This window comes from Medicago truncatula, chromosome 4, assembly GCF_003473485.1.
Source record: "Medicago truncatula cultivar Jemalong A17 chromosome 4, MtrunA17r5.0-ANR, whole genome shotgun sequence".
NCBI lineage: Eukaryota > Viridiplantae > Streptophyta > Magnoliopsida > Fabales > Fabaceae > Medicago > Medicago truncatula.
In genome coordinates, this window is record NC_053045.1 from 10,971,932 (window position 1) to 10,995,298 (window position 23,367).

Here is a 23,367-nt window from a genome sequence, read left to right on the forward strand (position 1 = left end):
TACTATCTCCATCTTAAATCGTAAGTCATGATCATTTTATATAAATTAAAAAATGTAATTAATCTTACATTGGAAGAGATATATTAGGAGCTATTTTTCAAAATAATTTAATTAATATATTTTGTCAACGAACAATTACTTTACACATGTATTCAATAATGTGTTGCCGCGTCAATTGATGAATATAAAACACATGAGTTATTACATTTATTGATGTGACAACACATAATTAAACTCGTCAAAATTGTCCTTCATTATGGGATGACAAAAATAAATTTAAAAATTGAAAGATAGATTAATAAATAGTTAAAGTATTATATGAAAAGTAATATTAATTATTCATATAATAAACAGACTTGTGATTTTAAAGTAGATTAATAGATCAAACTTAAATCTTCAAAATCTCCTTAAAATTTTACAATTTCATGAATAACTTTTGAATATTACTCTTTTGATCTCAAGTTAGGTATCATATGTATTTCATTTACTAAAATATCCTTTTTCATTATAATTAGTTGAACAGATAGATGATTAAAATATAATATTATGAAAAGAATAAATAAGTTAAGTCATTGAAAAAAGAATACTTAAAATCAGGCTAAGGAGTATTGTCTTGTGAGCATAGCTTGGTTGATAGGACCATGCATTATAATATGTAAGTTGAAAGTTCGAATCCTCAACAATCAATTTATTCATCTTAAAAAATGTGAATTCTAGCCGATGTATTTGAGAAGAAGAAAAAATGAGACTAAGGAGTTTGAAACTAAGACTTGTGCGGTGCTAAAATTTCAAACAAAATAGTAATTCTTATTTTATTTGTTGTCGGTATGCACTCGCACGCATCTAATGTCATGAAATGACTTCAACTTCAATATTAAACTTGTTATGAATGTGTTAATTCATTTTGATTCACTCTAAAAATATTAGTAATTCTTATTTTATTTGTTCACTTCATACTCATACAAGAACGATATTGAGCTATATGGAAACTAGTGATAATGTCTCAATCTCAAGGTTGTTGTTCCAGTAGCAGCAGTGGTAACAGATCTGATGCTTCTGGAGTAGCTGAATTGAAGCTGTATAGAGCTTTTATATTCTCTGTACCAATTTTCTTCACTTTGATTCTTCTTTTTCTTTTTTATGTTTTTTATTTGAGACCAAGAAGGGTTGATTGGTCTTCTATTAGGATGAGGTCTGTTTCTGTGCTGCAACATCATCATAACAACAATGCCACCTCCACTGTAAGTAATCCTTATCTTTATACTACATGTTGAAATATCGTAGTTGAAATATCTTGTTAAAAGTTCCACATTAGATGAAATAAAGTTTGAAATGGGGATAGCGAGCAGATGACCCAACGGATTTTGGAATAGCCACTGATACTATCTGAAGCACTGTGGATTGCCCCCACTTATAAACACTTATTCATGTCGTCTGTCAACTGATGTGGGACTCTTTAACATGGTCCAACCCAAATTTTAATATGATCTATAGCTTATCCAAGATTGGTGCCACTCTAGATGTTCAATCCTAGGCGTGATAGGTTTGTTAAGAGCATCCACAATGGTAGTCCACTAATAAGGACTCCTTAAATGGAATCACGTGTACACATCACTTTAAGGAGGTTTTGTATGAATTGATGACAGGTTTGTATCAGACAATGTTTTAGCATAAGTTTATAAATGGAGACAGTACTCACTTTAGAAGCCGGTTTTGTATGGATTGAGTTAAACTCAACTCAAATTCTAAGAGTAATAGTATGAGAAAATGGAAATTGATTAAATGCACATAAATTGAACACATTTTAATCTGAAGTATCAGTGTTTAATAGAGCAAATTAGTTAGGTGTGAAATTTTGGGAAATGTCTTTAGGGAAAAATTTCTTTTAAAATAGTAGATATATAGATTTATGAGTGAGAATTTAGAGTGAGGGAATGATGCTTCATTCAAATGTTGAGAAAACCATTGTGCTGAAGCTCAATGCATTGAGGAAGTAAATTACATTTACGTAACTCTAAAGGAACTAGTCAGAACTTGTACGCGGAGCGTGTTCAAGATGAGTTCCAGTTGTGCTACATGGGATAATCTGATAATCCACTGGTGTTAAGTTAAAACTGACTTCTTTTAACTTTCTTTAGTTCTATTCTTTTTTCACAGTCTGATTTGGGATTGAAGAAAGAATTGAGAGAGATGTTGCCTATTATTGTATACAATGAAAGCTTCTCTGTCAAAGATACACAGTAAGTTCAGTTTAATAGCCATTGTCCTTTTCATGATTTCAATTTTGTAACATTTCATAATCCTGCCTGAAATTGAACTAACAATGACACAAATGCTACAAATACTCTTTTTTTTCTTTCTTTCCGGTTTTGAACAATAGTGAGGAAAAATTTAGAAGGATATCAAAGAATGTGTGTGATAGAATCTTTTGTTGTTGACATAGGAATGTTTGTGTAAATTACTTAACTAAAAGTTCATTTTTTTTTCCGATAGAACTGAAAAAGATGCCTGACTCAGAAAATCTGGCTTGATATTTATTTGTTGAGATGCACTAATAGAAGGAAATAAGTTAATATTTTGTCAAAAACTGCTTATGAGCTTGCTTACGTTGTATGTTGCGCATTGATATTTAGGTCCTGTTTGGATAAACATGTTAATAAGCACTTATGATGCACTTATATCATAAGTGCTTATGTAAGTTCTTATGTATATGCTATTTCAACAGAAAAGATAATACAAAACAAAACTTTTTTCATATAAACTATAAGCTGTTTTCATATGCTATTTGGAGACCTTATGGAAATAAGCTGAAAGCAACTAACTTATGGACATGTTATAATTTGTTTCGATAAGCTGTCTCAAATAGTCTCTCCAGTGTTTATGTCAGTAGATAAGATTAAATAAGTCAATCCAACATCCCCTTAATTAAATTGGATTCATAAAACTTGATCTTGCTGATACTCTCAACTTTTTTGATCTGTTTTTGTTTCTTTGTTTCGTTGATTAAATCAAAACGAGTTATATTTCGCTTTCCTCATCTAAAAGATTGTTGCAGATGCTCAGTATGTCTTTTGGACTACCAACCAGAAGACAGACTTCAACAGATACCTGCATGCGGCCATACATTTCACATGAGCTGCATTGATCTTTGGCTTTCCAGCCACAGTACCTGCCCGCTTTGCCGTTTGTCCCTACTACCTACTGCGAAATCTTCGACAGAAATATCCGAAATGCAGGTAAATGAGATTAATTTCCACAATTATGTATTGATAAGTCTATTAGTCTTTTGTTCAACACTCATTCTGAAATATGTAATGATTTTAGAGTAAATGGTAATTTTGGTTACGAAGTGAGTGAGGAGTGAGGACCAAACTAACTTACGAAAGACACATTTTGATGATCAAACTGATTAGCGAAATAAGCTGTAAGTATGTCTTTGTAATTTTGGTACACTCAATGATTATTGTGATCGCGTCTCACACATTTAAGGACCGGAATGATTGTTTATTCAATGATTTCGTGATTACATAATTGTCGTCATGGAGTGTTTGCAAGTTGCTACGGAACACATGTATTGATAGCTATATATAGACATAATTGATTAATTGTTGACATTAGAAACCATATTATATTCAATATTTATATGTTGTGTGTTAAGAGTTAAATGTAGTGTTGTTTAGATCATTGATCATGCATGGCAGATATATACTGACAAGTGAAACTCTCTGATGGAGGCCACAAGCAATGAAGAAATGGAGATGCAACAGAGCGATGAAGAAACACTAGCCATGGAATTCTCTGACTCAAGATCTACTAGACATCTAGAAACCAGTGTCATTCAAAATGTCTCTGGAGAAGCTGCGATCGATGATCACCGCATTGAAGTTGAAGAGCGAAACAATCATTAGGAACATCAGGACCAAGTTGAAGATATGAGATTTTGATTCCTTCTGGCAAATGTTTGATTCAATATTTTTGTTCAGTTGGGATGCAAGAACTTGGTTTGGCGAAAAAATTGGTAATTTCGCGGAGGATTGGATCAAACCATCAACATCACCACCTTGCCGAAATCTTTGATATATCCCTGTGCTAATTGGAAACAAGATCATGGACTTCTTTTTCCTAATGGTTTACATTGTAGCATTGTATTTCTGTGAGAGTTATGCATCAGTTATCAACATGTAATTTAAAATTTTCTATGATATTGAAGGTTACATCAAAGGGTTGAAGTCACTTGATCATCTTTTCAAGAAATTTGAGAAAAGAAGTTATTAAAGAATGAAGTTATTTCATAATTTTGACAGTTTATTTGCTGAATGAATTTGATCTAAGTGTGACATAATACTTTTTTTTAACAAGCAATTAGTGACATAATATAATCCTAGTAACTAACAAACTTGTTTTCAAGAATATTTACTAAAGGAATTATGTATTATAGAGCAAAACTAAAGGGAAAAGAAAAAAAAAAAGACATAAATTTTGTGTCGTATAGAAGTACACTTCTACAAACATGTAAGATTTTATAGAAATGTGACGATGGAGAAAACATTGGCCAAACTAAAACATAATTGAACTGTGAACCCTCAAGGGTTACCATACATGAGACAGTTCTGTACATCTTTAGAGAAATCAACCACTTAAGAGTCGGTCCATATCGAATACATGTGTATAACTTTTTACATTGTCACTAAATTGACTAGTCTTTTTGTATATCTATATATGTTGTTTCAGTCAGAAACAATTCAACAAGACAATGTTTGAATGACTGATCACTCTCGATGAGCGCATATGAAGTGGCTATCATCAGATATCCCTTACCCTCAACCCAACTTCAGGGCGCGGTTGGAGCGGCATCTTTGGACTCGAAGGAGGACTGTTGAGTTTGTTAACTAGAAGTTTGAAGCACGGTATCAACGTCAGGTAAAGACTTGCCAAAATAAAAGGTGACGCGGCTAGCCACCCTAATAGCTGAAAGAGAAAAAAAATGATAAACAAATAACTTCATATGCGCGAAATACTAAAATAAGGGAGATTTTCTCATACTCGCTACTAAAAACCCTCATGTTTTTGGAAGTGCGCAAGTAGACCATGTAAATTGTTCGAGAGCAAGTTTTTGGACATGCAAAATTTAGTAATGTTTTTTGCTGCATACTCACAAACTGATATTGAGGGGTGGAAAAAAGTAGTCTCCTAGCATAACCTATGTTCATTTGATTTGGCCTTTAATTTTAACCATGTCCTTATCAGTTTGGAATACATACAAATAATATTAAACTGATGTTAGGCGGAAAATCCACCTGAGTTGGGGCATGTGGCTCCTCAATTGGCCAATCATAATATTTTCTATGTTTTCGCCATTTAGAGCGGCTATGGAACTAATCTCCAGTTCAATTGCATTGATGCACAAGAATTAACTCGTTGGATTTTACAATTTACAACCTCTTAACAGGAACTCCTTCCACGAGTAAAATTTGGATTCACTGGGTAAGGATCGGAGTGCATATCGACTCCAATCAACCTATTGTTAAAGAGTACACAGATTTATCATGAAAATATGTGTACATAAACGGTTAATACTTTACATTCATATATATATTTAGTAAACTCCTAATTCAGAATAATCAAATCACATATGGTTTTATGGCATGAGCTACCTACCGCATTGGCAATGCTTAGTAGGAGTTCAGTTGAAGCTTGACCAGTAATAACTTTCTTTAAAGCATCAGATGTTAAAGAGAAATGAGGTGAGCCAGAGATAAATTCACCGAAGCGCAGAAATGGTACAATCAAACTGAAATACGCCAAATAAATCTTTCAATTAGGACTTAAACTTGTGTTAAAGTGTTATTTGACAACACTTTCTATTAAAATTGTGTATCGCAGAACGATATCATTTTGTTAAAATTCCATTATCCGCTATTTGACAACACAGACATAAAGATGCAGAGTGTGCGAAGCAGGTTACCTCAACTCTATGGGAGTAGCAATGCCGTTTGCAAGCAATATAATGGGAGCGTTAATACGCGATTCAAGCATCGCTATGGCAATACCGCATAGGAACACAGTGACACCTGTTTCAAAAGCACTTTTTAAAACAGACTTTATTTTTACATATAATTAATATCGGATAGGTCATCACATTCACATCAAAGACAGAAAATCTCATAAAAATGGGCCAAATTAAAACGTAAAACCACGGAACAAGTCTGGCAAAGCATTATCAAGAACTACCTCCTACAATACATTTCATAGGTTCAACAGATCATTAATAAAAGATACAATAATCTGCCCTTTTCCATGCCAAAAACTACTTTCATGAAGGGAACTTCATATGCTGCACAATAACCTACATTTTAGGGACCAAGTTAAGAAAAGTATATTCGTCCCTTAATTTTGAAACAATGTATACCATTGAATGTCAAAACATTGTCTTCACCTATTGTTTCGCACATGATCAAAGAGATGAACATTCATCTCGTATGAAAAATAAGCTTGATTATTTGATAGAGCGAAAAAGTCCTTAGTATTCATATTAATTGATTGATAAAGGATTGTAAATCCATACATGAAATGCTCCACATAAAGAGTTAGCAGAGAATCAACAAACTCACTAGCAATCAATAAACTAACTATCTACTAACAAACTTAACTAATTTTTCCAACTAACTTTTATATTATTTCATAAAGATGGGACATGTCACCCTTCATAACAACTACCGTAAACCTCTAACCATATACTCACCTACCCACCCTCACGTGGGTCTTGCGTCCAATTCTCACATAATCAGCCTTAACTTGGCTCTGATACCATGTTAAATAGGCTTAGATCTCATTATCAAAAGTTAACTCAAAGGATGAACATGCCCAACCACATATATACATCCGACAGCCTAGCCCGGAAACCTTGTCGATGTGGGACTCCAAGACAACTTCAATACCCACATCCAAAATGACCATCCTAAACTAGTTAAGACTATTGGGTCACCAGGGAAGCTCGAGGGACCACCCACATTAGGCAAAAGCAACCATACAAGTAAGACAGACGCCGCACTTTTATTTAAAACCTTAAGACAATGGATTTATGATCCTCTCACCTATAGTGTCCAACCTCCACGTTTCTAACCGATGTGGAACTTCTAACTCACACTTGCTACACAACAAAGAAATATGGATAGCCTACCTGATAGCATATGCCAAAAGAAAACTGACGTTTAGTAGGATAATTCAACTGGTTTGAGTGAAGAGTTAAACTGAAAAAGGACCCATGTTAAAACCCATTAAACTAAAAAGTTGAAGGACTTTTGTTCAAACCAGGAGAAAAATAATTAACCTTAAAATAATCTCAGTAACAATAACTTACTCAAAAGTAAGTATTTAAATTACAAGAATACCCTCAATAAAGGTAAATGATATTTGAAAGCAAGAAAGTTACCACAAATAGGAAATACTCCAAGTGTGATCCCAAGTGCAGCAGAGAAAGATAACTGCTTCGGTTCAGCACCACTGAACAGAATTAACGAACTTTAGATTAAAAAAATGTTACTAAATATTATTAAATGAAAAACTTTAGAGACAAATATTAAAAATGAGAGAACAAGAACAGTTTATTGAATGAAAAGTAAATAATAAAGCTTATAGAATTGATAAATACAGTACCCTCTGAGAACCAAGAGAAAAGGATCTGTGAAATTTTGTCGAAACCAATTGCTAAATCCCATCCTTAATCTAAAATGATCCAATTTCGGTTTGAAACTAATCAAATTCTAAGTCATTTTTGTTTTGTTTTGTATCGAATATTCTTCTTGAAATTAAATATGTTAAGATTTGTAATAAAAAAAAAAATGAATTATGCATGGTCGGTCAGATATTTTTCCTTAATAATGGATCTTGCCATTTGGTCTTCTATCATAATTGGAGAGAGGAATAGATTCTCAATTTTTTTTAAGAGGAACCCTTGAGTAAAGGGCAAGGTTGGTATTGGGCTATGATGCAGAAAGTATGTTTAGAAGTCTCAATGAGTTTTTCTATCATGTATATATTTATAATAGAGTGAACCATCAACTTAGTCCCTGAATTTTCACGCGTCGGCTAAATTAGTCCCTCAATTATGCGAAATATCAATTTCATCCCTGAATTTGTTAATTGTCAATCAATTTAGTCCTTCTGGTCAAACGGCCCGTTAACGGGGCTGACGTGGCCGTTAACCTCTTACATGTCATACGCCACGTAGGCAGGGACTAATTTGGCTGATAATTCCAAACATTTTGAAGGACTAAATTGATTGATTTGCAGAATTTTTTTTATTTCTTCCCAAACAACTCTTTTCTTCCCCAACGACTTTGTCTTCCCCAATTGTATAAAATTGGAACCCTAATTACACAATCTATAATCTACATTCTAATATCACCTAAATTTCCTCCAATAATAAGTTTAATGGTTATGAAAAGAGGTTGAAGATGATTCAGAACACACAAATTAGTCCCTAGATCATATTAAAAACCATCAAATTAGTCCCTGAATATTTTAATCATATATTAAATTGATCCTTGAAATTACAGAACACAGAAATTGAAACTGTAATATTACATAGGCAAAAGTCATAGGTAATAAGTCATAATTCTGAGAAATTACATAAGCAAAAGCAACCCAATTTTGGGGCATTAACAAGTCATAAGACTTAAATGGCAAGTTAAGCAAAAAGAAACCCAACTATGGGGCATAATTTAAATAAGCCTAAATATTACAAATCCAAAACATCTATTAAACTTCAGGAAGCATCACTTGTTGGGAAATCCGGGAGTTGGTATAAACTCCATGAATTTAATAGGTTGAGTCGAACCGGGTGGACCATAGGTTGGATATGGAACCCTAATCATGCCAGCAGGAGTTGGATGAGCTGGTGCAGGACCCCTCATTGGTGTATTCTTAGGCCTATCAGCTGAAGGAACCGGTCCTCTAAGGCCATATCTCCTTGGTGCAACACTCTGAAATTTCAATTTCAATCAAATTAGTCCCTAAAATCATAACAGAATCAATCATATCAGTCCTTTAATTAATATACTAATTGCCAAAACGATCCTTAAAAATTAAAAGTCATACCTGTCCAGCATGTGCAACAACAGCATGTGCAGTCCTTTAACCCAAAACCCTAAAAACGAATAATCAAACTAAACCAACTGTCCCAAACACGCAACAAAAGGACAAAACGAAATGATCACAGAATCTTAAAACACCAAAACGAAATGATCAAAACTTAAAACGAAAAAACCAAAAAACGAACAAAAACAGTGCCAAAACGAACACAGAACCTTGATAAACAAAAGGAAAGGAAAAGGTGTTACCTTTGATCACAGTCGAACACAGGAACTTCAAAAATGCCAGAATCGATGGAGATGATGATGATTTTGGAGGGGTGACAATGGAGAATGTTTTAGCGGGAAGGAGAAGAGTCAAGGATGTTTTTGATGTTTCTAAGTAAAATGTGAAGAAGGAGGAATATGTAATGCAGGGGCAAAATGGGAAAAGCACGAAAAAATTAAATTGAAAAATGAAAAGTGAACTTTTTCAAAATCAATTAAATTCGTCCCTGTAACCAAAAAAAAAATCAAATTCGTCCCTGAACACGTGGCTTCTTTCTTGCCACGCGTACAAGACAGCACAGCATGCAAGGCGACATGTCAGCATGGCTAACGGAGTCCGTTAACGGAGGGACCTTTTTGATGGACGTCTGACAAATTCAGGGATGAAATTGATATTTCGCATAATTGAGGGACTAATTTGGCCGACGCGTGAAAATTCAGGGACGAATTTGATGGTTCACTCATTTATAATATTAAGAATTGAAATCTGTGTTTTTTATATTAAATTAGTGTATTTATTCGAAGTTGTTTGGGTTAGAAAGGATGATAAAAATTCTGTATGCAAGGTATCAACAAATAAAATCCACTAAGAACAATCCTTCAAAAAAAAAATCCACTAAGAACAAGGCCGTTCTTAGAGTTTTTATAGGCCTTAGGCATAATACGATAAAAGTGCCTATTTAATAACACATACATTTTTTATTGTCAAAAAAAAAACACATAAATTTTTTAAGCTCATTGTTGTGATTTTATCAGGACTTCATTTCGTTTTTTTTTTTTTCCGCTTCTTACCATCAAAAAAAACAAACACAAAAGAAAATAGTGTGTCACATTATCCTAAATGCATCTCATATCAGTTTCAACGATCATGAATACGTCTCGCATGATTTTGCATTATTAAATTCAATTTTGCAATCCTTTAAATCAATTCAAGAAAGTTGACATTATTATAATGATATAATTTAATTTTTTTGGAAGCTTTAAATGACAAGATTAAAATTAATTTTTCTAGTAGGTCCATTTTCAACTAAAATATAATTTGTTTTATTATAAAATTATCTCAATTTCTTGTATAATGAATATGACCAATATTTTTAATATTAGTGAGGGACATTATTCGGAAGAAAGAACCCAAAAAATATCACCAATTTATTTGATAATAATTGTTTTAGCACATTATTAAGAAGAATTAATTTTTTTTATAGGGAATGTCTATATAGAAATCTTTGTAGATATGGGAATATATATAGCAAATTACGATAATAGGGCCAAAAACATTAACAGGCTTCAGCCCAGCCTTTCATCTGTCAATGTTTGGGGACTTTCAATGAACTTTACTATATACATCACCAAAAAATCAAATATTTCTATATACACCTCCCACCATAAAAAACAAATTAGAGCCCCCTACCGGCATGGGCCCTAGGTCGTCGCACCCCAGGCCTATGCCGAGGGCCGGCCCTGACTACGGGACGGGACGAATATCTTAATGGGTTACACATAAATAGAATAGAATAAATCATATTTTAAGTACATGTAAATTAACAGATACACATGCAGATGAAATTAATTTGATTTAGTAAAATTATTAAAACATATAGAATAAAATAAACATATTTTAGTACCCGGGCTTGCAAAAATCCATACCCATTATTAAATAAGTAAAAATAGGGTGCGTTTATGGTGTATAAGGAAATCTTTATGCACCCTGCATAAATCCAGAAATGATTTTGGAGTACAACTCACAGAAACCATTTTCACGGCAAAATGGTTTTGGCATAATTTTATGCAGGGTGCTAGAAATCCTTATGCAGGGTGCTGAAAACCATTAAGTACATCTAATGATTTTGGAATACAACTCACAGAAACCAAAAACTCGGTCATAACCAAGAAAAATACAATACCTTTTACAGTTGTCCATAATTAAATGAAACCGACATTTGGTTCAAATTACACAAACGTTTGAAATTCATCAAAACATTACAAGGTGTCCATAATTAAACAACTCATTACACATCATTAAATTAAATCCCTACTTACATTCAACGCAATTGCATATGGAACGAACATACATATATAATATATTATCTTCCACCATATTTCGAAACATAAATCTGATGTCGCTATCGTCGCGAATAAGCCAAGGCATATAGCTTGCCGTTTTCCATGCGTATTCGTCTCTATCTTCTCCTAGGTCTATGCATGGCATTTGACCAAACAAGTCACCAAGATGTTCAAAATAAGTGTTAAGTTGTGCCTTCAAATCATCAAGAGAGTCCGTCGGCGTTATCATAACCTTAATTTTCTTTTTAAAAGTGGAGTATCTAACACGGCCTTCAATTTTTGCAACCTCGGACATGTTTCACTTGACAAAAGCTTTAAGAAAAGAATCATAGATTAGAACAAAATTAAATGAAATGTAATAACGAATAAATCAAATGCGTAAACATTAATAACGAATAAATAACTATTGCACTAGTTTCACCACATAACAGTCATATTATCATATATATATCAAAATAAATTACGTAATGTTAATTATATATTGGCCACAAAAAATTGGCGTTACAATTTCGACCCTAAAATATACGTCGGTCTTCTAACCCTTTTCCTCTTCTCTTGAACTTTCTTTCTCTACCTCTCTCAAAATTCTAATGAAATGAAATGAAGACCTATTTTCTCTAAAGACAAGAGTTTATATAGGCTCTTCTCAAATGGGCTTAACCCTAATGCCTTTGTGGGCTTAACTCACTTATTCACTAATTCTAAAATGTTTCTACTCACTTAACGGTAGAATAATAACAACGGTCACTTACCGGCTCACAACTAATTACCACACTAGTTACTTGGTAAAATAATGGTTCTCACTTGAAACACTAAAAATAATTCTCACCATGAAAATTTACTAAATTATCCTTCCAACACGAAAACCCATAAAAATGTACCCAATGATAAATATTCACACACAAGCACATATAAACACATATTAAAACAATTAAAAATAATTCTAACGAAAATCGGGTTGTTACATTAACTAGTGCCCTGAACATTAGTTAAGAAAAAATTCTATTTTTCCATCCTTAACTAGTGATTCAAAACAAATGTCCCAAAGGCAGTGATTAATATGACCCATATTTTTTTTTTATCAAGTGTTAATTTATAGGTAGCTTGACTTGTTTGAATTAAAGAAATAGAATTAGAGGTTTTAGATTTAAATCTGAACGAAAAAGTAAAAATTAATCTAATAAATTAACCTAACATTTTTTCATTAAAAAATGTCAATTTATAATTATTAAATTAATTTTCTTGAAAAACAAAATAATATTAAACTAATAAACAAAGCCAAAAAAACTAATAAACAAACAAAAAAATTGCTTAAAAAATGTCTGCTAGGACTTGTGACTATTCTGAATTCTGACACCGAGTACCGTCCGTGACTCTATCGTAATTTTCAAAGTGGTCCTACACTTTTATTTGTATTATAGTACTAATAACGATAAAAATACACTTTTTCACTTAAAATCTACATGCATTAAAATACAAGTACTAGGGTTTATTTATCAAAAGAGATTTTTTACCATTGAAGATGCAATCGGTGGATATGAGTTAGAAGCAGGAAGAATTAATAGGAAGGATGGTGAGGGAGAGGGGAGTTCATAATGTGATATAAAAGAGAAATGATATTTCTACTTATTTTTGAAATAACTTTCTCTTATATTTATATGTGTTTTTTTATTCTCTCTCCTCTTCTTTCTCTCTCAATTGTTTTAGTCCAATAAAAAGAGGAGAAAAATGGTTGTTACAAGAATTGTATACAATTGGTTGTACAAATATCACTCCTCTATAAAAAAAAATTGGTCTAATAATAAAAAATTGATATAAGATCTAAAGATTTTGGAGTTGAGTTTCGTTGATATCTTTGAAAGCGGTAAATGTATATTTTTTATGATTTTTTTTAAAAATCGTTTTGGGTGGTTGTCAAGTTTGAATCCAAACCTTGTATATATTTTCTATGATTGTTCTTTAAATTCTACGGTATTTTATACTTGAAAAAACTCTAGAGTATAATAGCATTTCATAGACCAAAGTATGTATGAGTTTTTTTTTTCTTTCTTTCGTATATATGAGTTGTATAACTATTAAACTCTCTTTACAACACTATATTATATTATAAATAAAATATATGACGTTAGTTTAATAGTAGCGTACAAAAAAAATTAAAATAGGTTATTTTTTATATAAAATAAATAAATACGAGACCATTCTAGATCTTCTAAGTGTGGTGAGCGTTACTTAATAATTGAGAGTTGGTTCACCTATAACTATAATAAATGAATAATAAAAAAATACTATAATCCTGACAAAAAAAAAAAAAAAAACTATAATAACTATAATAAATGAACAGTAAACACAATACTTTTTTATGAAATTAACTAGTAAACACAATACTCTATAAATGTGAAATTGCCTAAAAAAAATACTATATAAGTGTAAAGCACCACCGTTTGTTTGACTAATCTCCACTTCCACACACAAAATCAGCCTTGTGTTAACACGTGTTTATGCCTATTTATTTGTGACACATATCAAAACCTTTAGATAAACCCCCTCAAAAAAAAAAAAAAAAAACTTTACAATAAATATTTGCTTTCTTTCTCAACCAACATAACATAACACCTCATTTTGATTCTCATCTTTTTTCTTCTCATGGCGGCTATAGAGGAGTTACCTTCTTCCATGCCTCAAGCTTCTTCTGAGGTATACAAACATAAATATCAATATTATTTTTATTATTATTATAAACTTTATCATTATTTGGATTCGAGTTACTTTACTACTATCAAAATCATTTGGAGTTTAGTACTTTTCATTTTTTGTTTGTACTTGTATTCTTTATTTTATTAATCTGTTACTTTATCATCTTAATTAACCCTAATTATTTATAAACAAACCAAAAATTCTTGGCTAGTTGCATTTTTATTAATATTTTTTTGCAATCTTAGACACATGCATTACACGACATTTTCTTAGATCATGATAATGATGTTTAGTAGTTTTTTGTTTTTCTTCATTCCAAGTTTTTGTTTGACTAATTTGATTAAGATAGTTGAGTGCAAATCAAGAAATTTGAAATCAACCATGCTTGTGCACGTTGTTATTAATTTAATTGAATAAAATCCAATATAACTATATAAAATTGGACAAGATTGCAGATTCAATGCCATAGTAGTTGGCAGGATTGAATTTTCCCTATTTAATTATATTTAATTGAATCATAGACTAAAATTTTCATCTATATATTCATAGTCCTTTGCCTCTATTATTCAATTGAAAGCAATTGCAATAGTAATAGCAATAGCATAGGATTTTAATTTTAATTTTAATAGCAATTAGCAATGGCATTGGATGATTTAGTTCCAATTTCAACTAATTCTAATTCTATTGAGCAGGAAAAAGTGATTCCTTCAACAGATGAAATGATGGAAAGGGGTTTAGGAAGATTTGGATGGGTAGAATTTGTGCAATGCATTCTTGTTTCGTTCGCAATGTTCTTCGACGCACAACAATCATTCATAACAATTTACACCGACGAATATCAAACATGGCATTGCACAAATCCGACCACATGTGCATGGGATTCTAACATCTGCAAAATTCCAAGATCTTCATGGTCATGGGATGGACCAGCACACAAAACAGTGATATCTCAATGGAGTCTTGAATGTGCTAGTAGTTTTGTAACAGGTTTACCTCAATCGTCGTTCTTCATTGGTTGTCTTTTCGGTTCGTTTCTTCTAGCAACTTTAGCTGATACATCACTTGGTAGAAAGAACATGCTTGTTATGTCTTGTTTATCAATGTCTATAGCTTCTATTCTCATTGTTTTCTCTACCAATGTTTGGATTTATTCTGTTTTTAAATTCTTGATTGGGTTTTTGCGTTCGTCGATTGGAACTTGTGTTCTTGTTTTGCTAACCGAGAAAGTTAGTACCGAGTGGAGGTTCACAGTTGGGATTGTCGAATATTTCTGCTTCACATTAGGGTATGTGTCATTGCCTGGTATAGCTTATCTCAATAGATATAATTCATGGAAATCGGTGTACATTTGGACATCAGTTCCTGCAATTATTTACTCGGTCATTGCTTATATCTTTGTTACTGAGTCCCCGAGATGGCTTCTAATGCAAGGAAGACATCAAGAAGCCATGGCAATGCTTAAAGGAGTTTCTTCTGTAGAGAACAGTGATGATATGATAGTAAGTTTAATAGAAGCCCCGGTGAATAAACAAAAGGCTTCGATTTTCCAACTTTACTCGTCGATTGCAGAGTTGTTCGCGAGAAGTTGGGCTCTAAAGAGAATGATGGCGGTAATGGTTCTTGGTATTGGAATTGGAATGGTCTATTTTGGAATGCCTTTAGCCGTTGGAAACTTAGGTTTTGACATTTATTTGGCTGTTGTGTTCAATGGTTTGATGGAAATACCGTCTTGTGTGGCTACTTATTTCTTGGAGAATCGCCAAAGAAAGCCATCAATTCTTGTATTCTCGGTAGCTAGTGGCATATGTTGTATAATGTGTGTTATTGTTGGATCGGGACAACAAGGAATTAAGGTCGGGTTAGCAATGACATCGTTTTTCAGTGCTTGCACAGCTTATAATGTGTTTCTCATTTACATTATTGAGGTGTTTCCAACAAGTGTGAGAAACACTACAACATCATTGGTGAGACAAGCTATTGTTTTTGGTAACATTTTCAGCCCCTTTTTGATATCTGCTGGGAGGAAAAATGATATTTTCTCTTATGGTGTGTTTGGAGTTGTTATCATGTTGTCTTGTGTTACATTGCTCGGTTTGCCAGAGTCAAGAGGATTAGCTCTTTCTGATACCATGGATCAACAAGAGAAGAAAGATGACATGTCGGTATAAAATTGGTAATGTTTGTTTATGATGTTGTTTTCACGTCATTTTTTGGTTGTTGCTAGGGAGTAAGAATGCTTGATTTTGTATCGACTTTGTCTCGATTTTGAAATGAATACTTGAGATTTGATTTTTGAGCAATGAGAATCACCTTCTTTTGAAGGTAAAAATTCCACAATGGTATACTTGTTTTTTTTTTCTTCTTTCCATTCTGATAAGTAACAACGTTTGTATATAGTCAAAGATGTTTCTGTGACATTTGTTCATGAAACATCTTAGGGCCATGAAGCTTATGACCTAATAATTTTGCAGGCAGTTAAAGATGATTTCTTGTTTTCTCCCTTATGTTCAACATTTGATTCTGCCATAGTTAAGGATGAAGTAAGCATAGTTGCTAGTAGAGTTCAGCTGTGTATGCTATATTTGTTTTTTGGCAACTGGCTAAGCTAGGTTGCTTTAGTCCCTCAAAATAATGTAATTGTCGGTTTTGGTGACTTGTTTTTTTTCCTCTTGGCTCTTCTTTCTTAAAACTAACATATTTTGAATAGCGGCTGATTTGACAAAGTCACGGTGACACTGCGATTTTGTTAAAGTTTTAAAGTATAGTTTTTGCAAAATTACAATGGCTCATCGTGGTTTTGCAAAACTCACTTTGAATGTGAATCTAAACATATACAACAACTGGTCTCTCTAGCTCTCTCTAATTCAAAACCCACTATTTGGTGTATTGTACGCAATTTTATCCTATTTTTACACAAGAGGTTGTTTGTAGGACTTGAACAAGTGACCTTTCAGTCACATAACAGCTTGTCACTTGTAGTCTCGTATATTTTAGACAAAATGGCATGCAAAGGTGTCACTATAATGAGAGTCATTCCAATTATGGTGACACAACTCTCATTAACAATCATGTGCAAGCATTGAAAAACTTCTTGATTTTTAAATGAGAAAATAAATAACAAGTTGGGGGACTTGAACTTAACTCAAAGGAAAATGAAAATTACTCTTTTCAGTTCTCAAATTCTCTTTTTTTTCAACTGTCATTGGTCCAACGACAGTTAACTGTCGTTCGGTTCTTCAGCAGCAGTTAAGTGTCATTGGACACTTTTAATATCGATTAAACTGATTTAAAAAAATTATTGAACCGCTCTAAAAGGTCTCTAACGACACTTAACAGCCACTAGATAGTTGAACGATAGTTAACTACCATTCGGATAAGTTTAGGAGAGATAAATTTAAGATGTGAGAAGTAAAATTTCCAAAGGAAATTAGTCTGGTAAAATGTTTCTATATCTGAAGAAATCTTAGGCTAGGAATTTGTTAAACTAACGGTAAATATTGGGGAATTAGTCACTTTAGTTTCTGAATGCAGAGAAATTGCAAAACAGTCATGTAAACTTTGTTGGTCAATTTCAGGGACTAAAGTGACTAACTGAGTCTACATTTAGGGACTAAATTGACTAACGAAGTCTGCATTCAGGGATTAAATTGACTAACAGAGTCTACATTTAGAGACTATTTTGCAATTTATCTGAATTCAGGGGCTAAAGTTACGACTTATTTTCTATTCAAGGACTAAAGTGACTAATCTCCCGAATAATAATATGAATATATGGAGGTGGGAGGAAGAATGGTTAAACAGGAGGAAATTTGTTAAACTAACAACTATAATGGAATTTCTGAGTTGAATGTTTTTGAATCAGAGGCATTTTGGTACTTCAGAAAATATTCAACATTTTTTTTCTTCTAACTTTTTCCTTTCTATTATCCTAATCATTACATTAACTGTATGGAGACATATACAAGCTATTTTACCAAACTTCCAATTTCTTTTTTTGACCAAATCAACAAATATACAATTAATAATGCAATGGTTGATATTTTCACAAACTTGTTAATTTATTTTGGCTTTCCACAAAACTATGTGAATCTTGCCATTGGAGAATATTTGTAACTGTGTGATTGATTCACTATTATACCACCAACTTGAAGGCTAGCTGTTTCTGACAATTACATAGTAGATTTTCTGTGCATTGCTTATATCATGTTTGGAGTCAGGTGCAATGACAGTGATTTTTTTAACAAAGGAATTTCATTAACTAAAACAAAGAACATTACAATTTCATTGAACACACTATGTTGACACATTTCCGATCCACCCTTTAAGTAAGAACAAGTACCCAAACAAATTAAGAGTTGGACCTACTTTGAGAGTGCAAAAATCAAGAGAGGGTTACTAGACCAATATCTAATAGTCTAATACACTTTCCTTCTTAAATTATATGTTTTTTTTTCCTTCAATTTTCGATCTATTTTATAATACCAATAGAACATTTATTTTTTTCATTAACATACCCTTATGTATTATACTTCAATCATTTATAATTATTTTCTCTAAAAAAAATTATTTATAATTATTTCACTAATTATAACGAATAAGGTGTTTTAATAAATGATACACATTTTACTATTGAAATCAACATTCTTAATTTTATTTTAATAACCATATAAAGCTCAATTGAAATACCTAATGGCGTATCTAACAATTTAGAGGTGGGCATGGTTCAGTTCGGAATGAAAACTGAACTGTTTGCTAAATTTAAAATAAATGAACTGAACTGGTTGCATTTCGAATTGATTTCCGAAATAAACGGAACCGTTCCGAACTAGACTGAACTGTTGTTATTAATACTGTTGAAAAAATGTTAAAAAAAATAAAATCGAATTTTAGGTACCGAACTGAACAGTTACAGAACTGTTTCGAATCGAACTGAATTGTTTTGAACTAACTGAAACTGTTTCAGTTCAATTTTAAGATTGTTAGTGATAGTTCAGGTTTTTTGTTTGGTTCAATTCAGTTCATTTTTTTCTCCACCCCTACCTATCATCAAACCAATTTCTTCAACGATTTTCAAAAGCAAAGTAACATACATCATAGTTTTTCCATGTTTTCCAATACGTGCCAATGTTAGCCTAATTTGGGGCCTACTGAACATTAAGATATTCCAATATATATATATATATAGGTCCCATTCTTGGAGGAATTTGAAAGTTTTCCACCCTTTTGACAAAAAAAAGAGTGTTTTCTAGGCAAGGTTGGCGCCATCATCCCTTTGTTTTACGGTGAAAAAAAGTACTAGTATCAATAGAGAAAGTCTTACATTTTTTTTTTTTGATAAACTGGGAGAGAGAAAATGTATTAAGAGAAAACACGACATTGCAACTAGGTTGACATCCTGGGGAACCTCTATCTTATGCCGTCAATCTCAAATTATATATAGAAAAAAGGGGGCAAAATATGTAGGGGGGACTGAGCCAAACCTTAGAAACAAAAGGCAACAAAATAAAAGCGACCACGGATTAGGGAAATCTGTAGTTTGGAAGACCACATTTGTCCAGAAAAAAAATCAGAACCCAACTCAGATGGTAAAAACACCAATGCTTCTCCAAAATCAAGTCGAAATTTGTGAAACATCGATCATAGGTTGCAATAAACATTAATAAAGGTTTATGAGTCAAAAATAAATTCTTTAAAGTAACTCGAGTGTCCGAGCTACCAATACCTCTGACATTCAAGAAGAAAATATTCATTGGACAGGAGGTGAAGCTTCCCCCGTAGAACGGGTCCGGTAAGGCGCCTTTCCATCAAACTGATACTTTTTCAACATTTGTTGTTGCTTTTTGGATAATACGGGAACAATCGGATTCTCTGCTGCATGCTTATCATAATCTTTTATTCTTTGGGTTTTGCTGAATGCGAGGATTACTATGTTGCATACCCTCCTCCCGCACAATCGAGGAGTTGTTCACGTCATCCATGACCGCACCATCAGGCCCAACATGTTGCACTATTGCCGAGACCTTCCAACCAGCATGTGAATCATTTAAAGGAGGTTCCAAGGCAGATGCACTCGAGTTATGCGCAGGCTGAGGGGAAGCACTGCTTGTTGGAATAATATTGACATGCTCTTCATTTAACTCTTCTTGCACGTCAACGTGCTCAACCAAAATCAAAGGTAGAGTATAATCAACCGGAGACCGTGTAACATCAGACACTAGGAGCATCCTGTCCACCTCGCGTGATAGCACGTCATCGTGCACTTCATTTGTCACCAAAGTCAAAACACGTCCGTCTTACATAGATACAACCACAAATAAAATTATCTGGGCACACATACAACAATGAAAAACTTAAATGATAAATAAATTAATCACGTCATTCAATATCATTAAATCAATTTATCTTTAAAAACAAAAGTACTTGTGTGAGTGTGCCCAAACTTTTTGCATTTTGGTTTGTTCCTAAGCAAGACTTTCTCGTATCAATAATGCTTGTCAATAATCCCATTGTAACACATACTATGAACACACAAGGCCTCTCTTGCATTCATTTAAGTTCAATTCAATAAGTCAATTCTATTCTAGCAAATAAAGAGGCAACAACGAAGAGAGAAAAGTCAATAATGCATATAATGCAAGTCCATAAGAGTCAATAATGCACATATTTTCTTCTGAAACAAGTCCATAAGCCACACTAATTTATTTTTGGGTTAAATATGTTTTTAGTTCTAATAAATATACAAATTTTTCATTAATTTGTTAGACTTTTATTTCCCAATTTTTTTTCATAATCATTTTTAATTCCTATTTTTTAGTCAACTCATATCTAACCATCATATTTTTTAATAAATTTTTTCAAAAAAGTGGTGCTATAAACCACGAATCAGAAGCAGCGAAAAGCACGAAACGTGTATGTGGCAACATGAAAAGAGCTCACATCGCAATTTTTTTAAATGTTATTTGATGGAAAACATGGGTGGATGGTTACGTGATTTTTAATTTTCGTTGATACATGCTTGGTTGGAATAGGCATTTCCCTTTTCAGAAATGGATAAAATATTATGACAATCTCTCCTAAAAATGAAAAGTTATCCTCGTCCCTTATTTGGACATTTCTCTTATTATAAACTAAAACAATAAGAATCGTATATTATATGGACACAATGGAGAAAATCATTCAAAGGCTAAAATCAAAAGTTAACCATTTTACAATCCCTTATTTGTTGTTATTATTACAATTTATTTTTAAAACTTATAAAATCGAGACGTTAACTATTAAGTTAAAAACTACTATGAAATCATCTTGGATCATGATTTTAACACTTTCCCTTTCGAGAAAGGTACGAGGGAAAGGTACGTGATTGTCGGGCCTAGCTTTGGGGGAGAGTAAACAGCTCAACCAAGCCGGACCTACAAAATACATGTTCTTCAAAAAAAAATTATAGCCTAATATTCACACCCCATTTAAATACAAAAATATATTCTTTTTGGTTAGTATTTTTTAGGGTTAATTACGTTTTTGGTCCCTATAAATATTTGCAGTTTTGTTTTTACTACCTATAAAATCAAATCACACTTTTTAGTCCCTACAAAATTTTTCGTTAGTGTTTTTAGTCCCTGTTAAATTAAAATTTGTTTAATTATGTTTAATGATGACAGTCAGTCATACACTATTTTTATAGTCTTTTTAGTTAAATTTTTGGTCTATTTTTATTAGTTTAGTACTCCCTCCGTCCCGCAATAAATGACCTGTTTGAAAATGTGCAATTTTGACCTAACTTACTTTAACCATATTTTTCTACTAATATACAAAGATAAATAATAACATATAAGATGTCGTTAGATTCGTCTCGATGAGTATTTTCAAAATATCAAATTTTCATAATTTTTTCCAATATATTATTCAAGATATTTAAACTCAAAATTACGCATTGGTATGCGTAATTGGGTCAACTAGGTCACTTATTAAGGGACGGAGGGAGTATTTAATTTAAAGTCAATTTTAATAAATAATCGTTTTTAATTTATTGAGTCAAAGAGTATATTATTATCATGTAGTAGTACTAATGGTGGCTAAATGACCAACAAAAAGAGCCACAACGTGGCAGACCATTGAAGAAAAGAAAATGTGTTTCATTGGCTTTGAAATAGAGAAAAACTAGCATGTCTCCTTACATATATATTCAAGCAACGTGATGCATAAGTGAGAAAGGAGAAAATAATGGAATGGGCCTTTGACCCAAATTTGCCTTTGTTGACCCGAGAATAAAAAGAAGGATTGACAATTGTTATAAAGGCTGCACACAGTACTGGAGAAGAGCCATTCCCGCTTGGCACAGGAATCACGATTTGGAAAAGAAAGAAAAAGAACCGCACGCACCAGAGAGAAGGGAGAAGCACATGGAAATAGAGAGCAACAACACCGATTGAATTAGATTGAAGAGCAACACCGGCAACGACGGAACTCTATGAATTTATTTTTTTTACTATGTTGTTTGTTTCTTTATTCATGTCTAGTTAATTCTCTTTGATTGAGCCATGATATATGAATTAGTAGTTGAAACTCTCTTTATTATCAATATTATTCAGTCTTTATTCAGAATTATTTGTGTTCATTGCTTTTCATATGGTTGTTTGCATGATTAACCCTAGCTTCTTGCAATCACATAAATTGATCTTAGGAATTGAATGACTACTAACCCTAGCTTTTAATCCTGATATAGTATTTAATTCAACATAGGAACCTAGAGATAGGAAATTGTTATGACATATGAATTAACGTTCTGACATCGCTTCTGCGGTTATTCAATCGGTTTAAGAGATTAAAAGGTTATGAAAGGGTTTTGAGTCAAGAGATTGATCAAAACTAATTAGTTAATTTGTCATAGAGATTGAATAAGTGTTGAGAGTAAAGAGAGATAAGCTATTTCACATAAAGCAATAGAGGATTCACTGGCTTGATCATCTGTTTTAATTCAATTATCAAACCATTTTATTTTCTGTTATTTACTTTTTATGCACACAAACCTACTGCCTCAGAAACTTATAAAATTTACACATCCTAAATATTAACTTTATTGCTAAGTTGAGATTAACACAGTCCTCGTGGATACGAACTTATTTTATTACTTCGATAGTTTTAGTACACTTGCTAAAAGTTTATCACTTAAACTTCTGAATTTTTGAAAGATTTTTTACAGACATGCTCATAACATCGTAAGACACTCTTTTATAAAATCTTTTAGTTTTTT

At 32.5% G+C, this 23,367-nt stretch overlaps 3 protein-coding genes across 4 annotated transcripts; 2 read left to right on the plus strand and 1 right to left on the minus strand.

The window, feature by feature from the left end:
* Nucleotides 1-829: 829 nt before the first annotated feature.
* Nucleotides 830-4,295, plus strand: LOC11432862 (RING-H2 finger protein ATL58). Of its 2 annotated transcripts, none has more exons than XM_024780351.2 (4): nt 830-1,241; nt 2,158-2,240; nt 3,056-3,236; nt 3,702-3,872. In XM_024780351.2, exons 1-4 carry the CDS (start codon nt 999-1,001, stop codon nt 3,717-3,719), a joined length of 525 nt encoding a protein of 174 aa, XP_024636119.1. In that variant the 5' UTR covers nt 830-998; the 3' UTR covers nt 3,720-3,872. The 2 variants fall into 2 exon arrangements, with proteins under 2 accessions (XP_024636119.1, XP_003605368.1); XM_003605320.3 differs by having other exon boundaries at nt 833-1,241; nt 3,735-4,295.
* Nucleotides 4,296-4,477: 182 nt separating this feature from the next.
* Nucleotides 4,478-7,979, minus strand: LOC11432289 (uncharacterized). Its single transcript, XM_003605319.4, has 5 exons — nt 7,657-7,979; nt 7,433-7,503; nt 5,966-6,071; nt 5,659-5,791; nt 4,478-4,968 (listed from the first exon to the last, which is right to left on the minus strand). Exons 1-5 carry the CDS (start codon nt 7,716-7,718, stop codon nt 4,804-4,806), a joined length of 537 nt encoding a protein of 178 aa, XP_003605367.1. The 5' UTR covers nt 7,719-7,979; the 3' UTR covers nt 4,478-4,803.
* A 5,999-nt stretch (nt 7,980-13,978) lies between these two features.
* LOC11431356 (organic cation/carnitine transporter 3) lies at nt 13,979-16,621 on the plus strand. The gene is made up of 2 exons (XM_013599758.3): nt 13,979-14,117; nt 14,810-16,621. The coding sequence occupies exons 1-2, from the start codon at nt 14,067-14,069 to the stop codon at nt 16,283-16,285; spliced, it is 1,527 nt and encodes a 508-aa protein (XP_013455212.1). The 5' UTR covers nt 13,979-14,066; the 3' UTR covers nt 16,286-16,621.
* The last annotated feature ends 6,746 nt before the right edge of the window (nt 16,622-23,367 follow it).

Excerpts from the sequence above, each read along its gene's own strand:
- LOC11432862 (XM_003605320.3), top strand. The coding sequence starts at position 999 with ATGTCTCAATCTCAAGGTTGTTGTTCCAGTAGCAGCAGTGGTAACAGA. Across the intron at positions 1,242-2,157 it reads ACAACAATGCCACCTCCACT|TCTGATTTGGGATTGAAGAA; the intron begins GTAAGTAATCCT and ends CTTTTTTCACAG. Across the intron at positions 3,237-3,734 it reads CAGAAATATCCGAAATGCAG|GCCACAAGCAATGAAGAAAT; the intron begins GTAAATGAGATT and ends TCTCTGATGGAG.
- LOC11432289 (XM_003605319.4), bottom strand. The coding sequence starts at position 7,718 with ATGGGATTTAGCAATTGGTTTCGACAAAATTTCACAGATCCTTTTCTC. Across the intron at positions 7,504-7,656 it reads TTTCTCTTGGTTCTCAGAGG|TGGTGCTGAACCGAAGCAGT; the intron begins GTACTGTATTTA and ends AATTCTGTTCAG. Across the intron at positions 6,072-7,432 it reads TGGAGTATTTCCTATTTGTG|GTGTCACTGTGTTCCTATGC; the intron begins GTAACTTTCTTG and ends CTTTTGAAACAG.
- LOC11431356 (XM_013599758.3), top strand. The coding sequence starts at position 14,067 with ATGGCGGCTATAGAGGAGTTACCTTCTTCCATGCCTCAAGCTTCTTCT. Across the intron at positions 14,118-14,809 it reads TGCCTCAAGCTTCTTCTGAG|GAAAAAGTGATTCCTTCAAC; the intron begins GTATACAAACAT and ends TCTATTGAGCAG.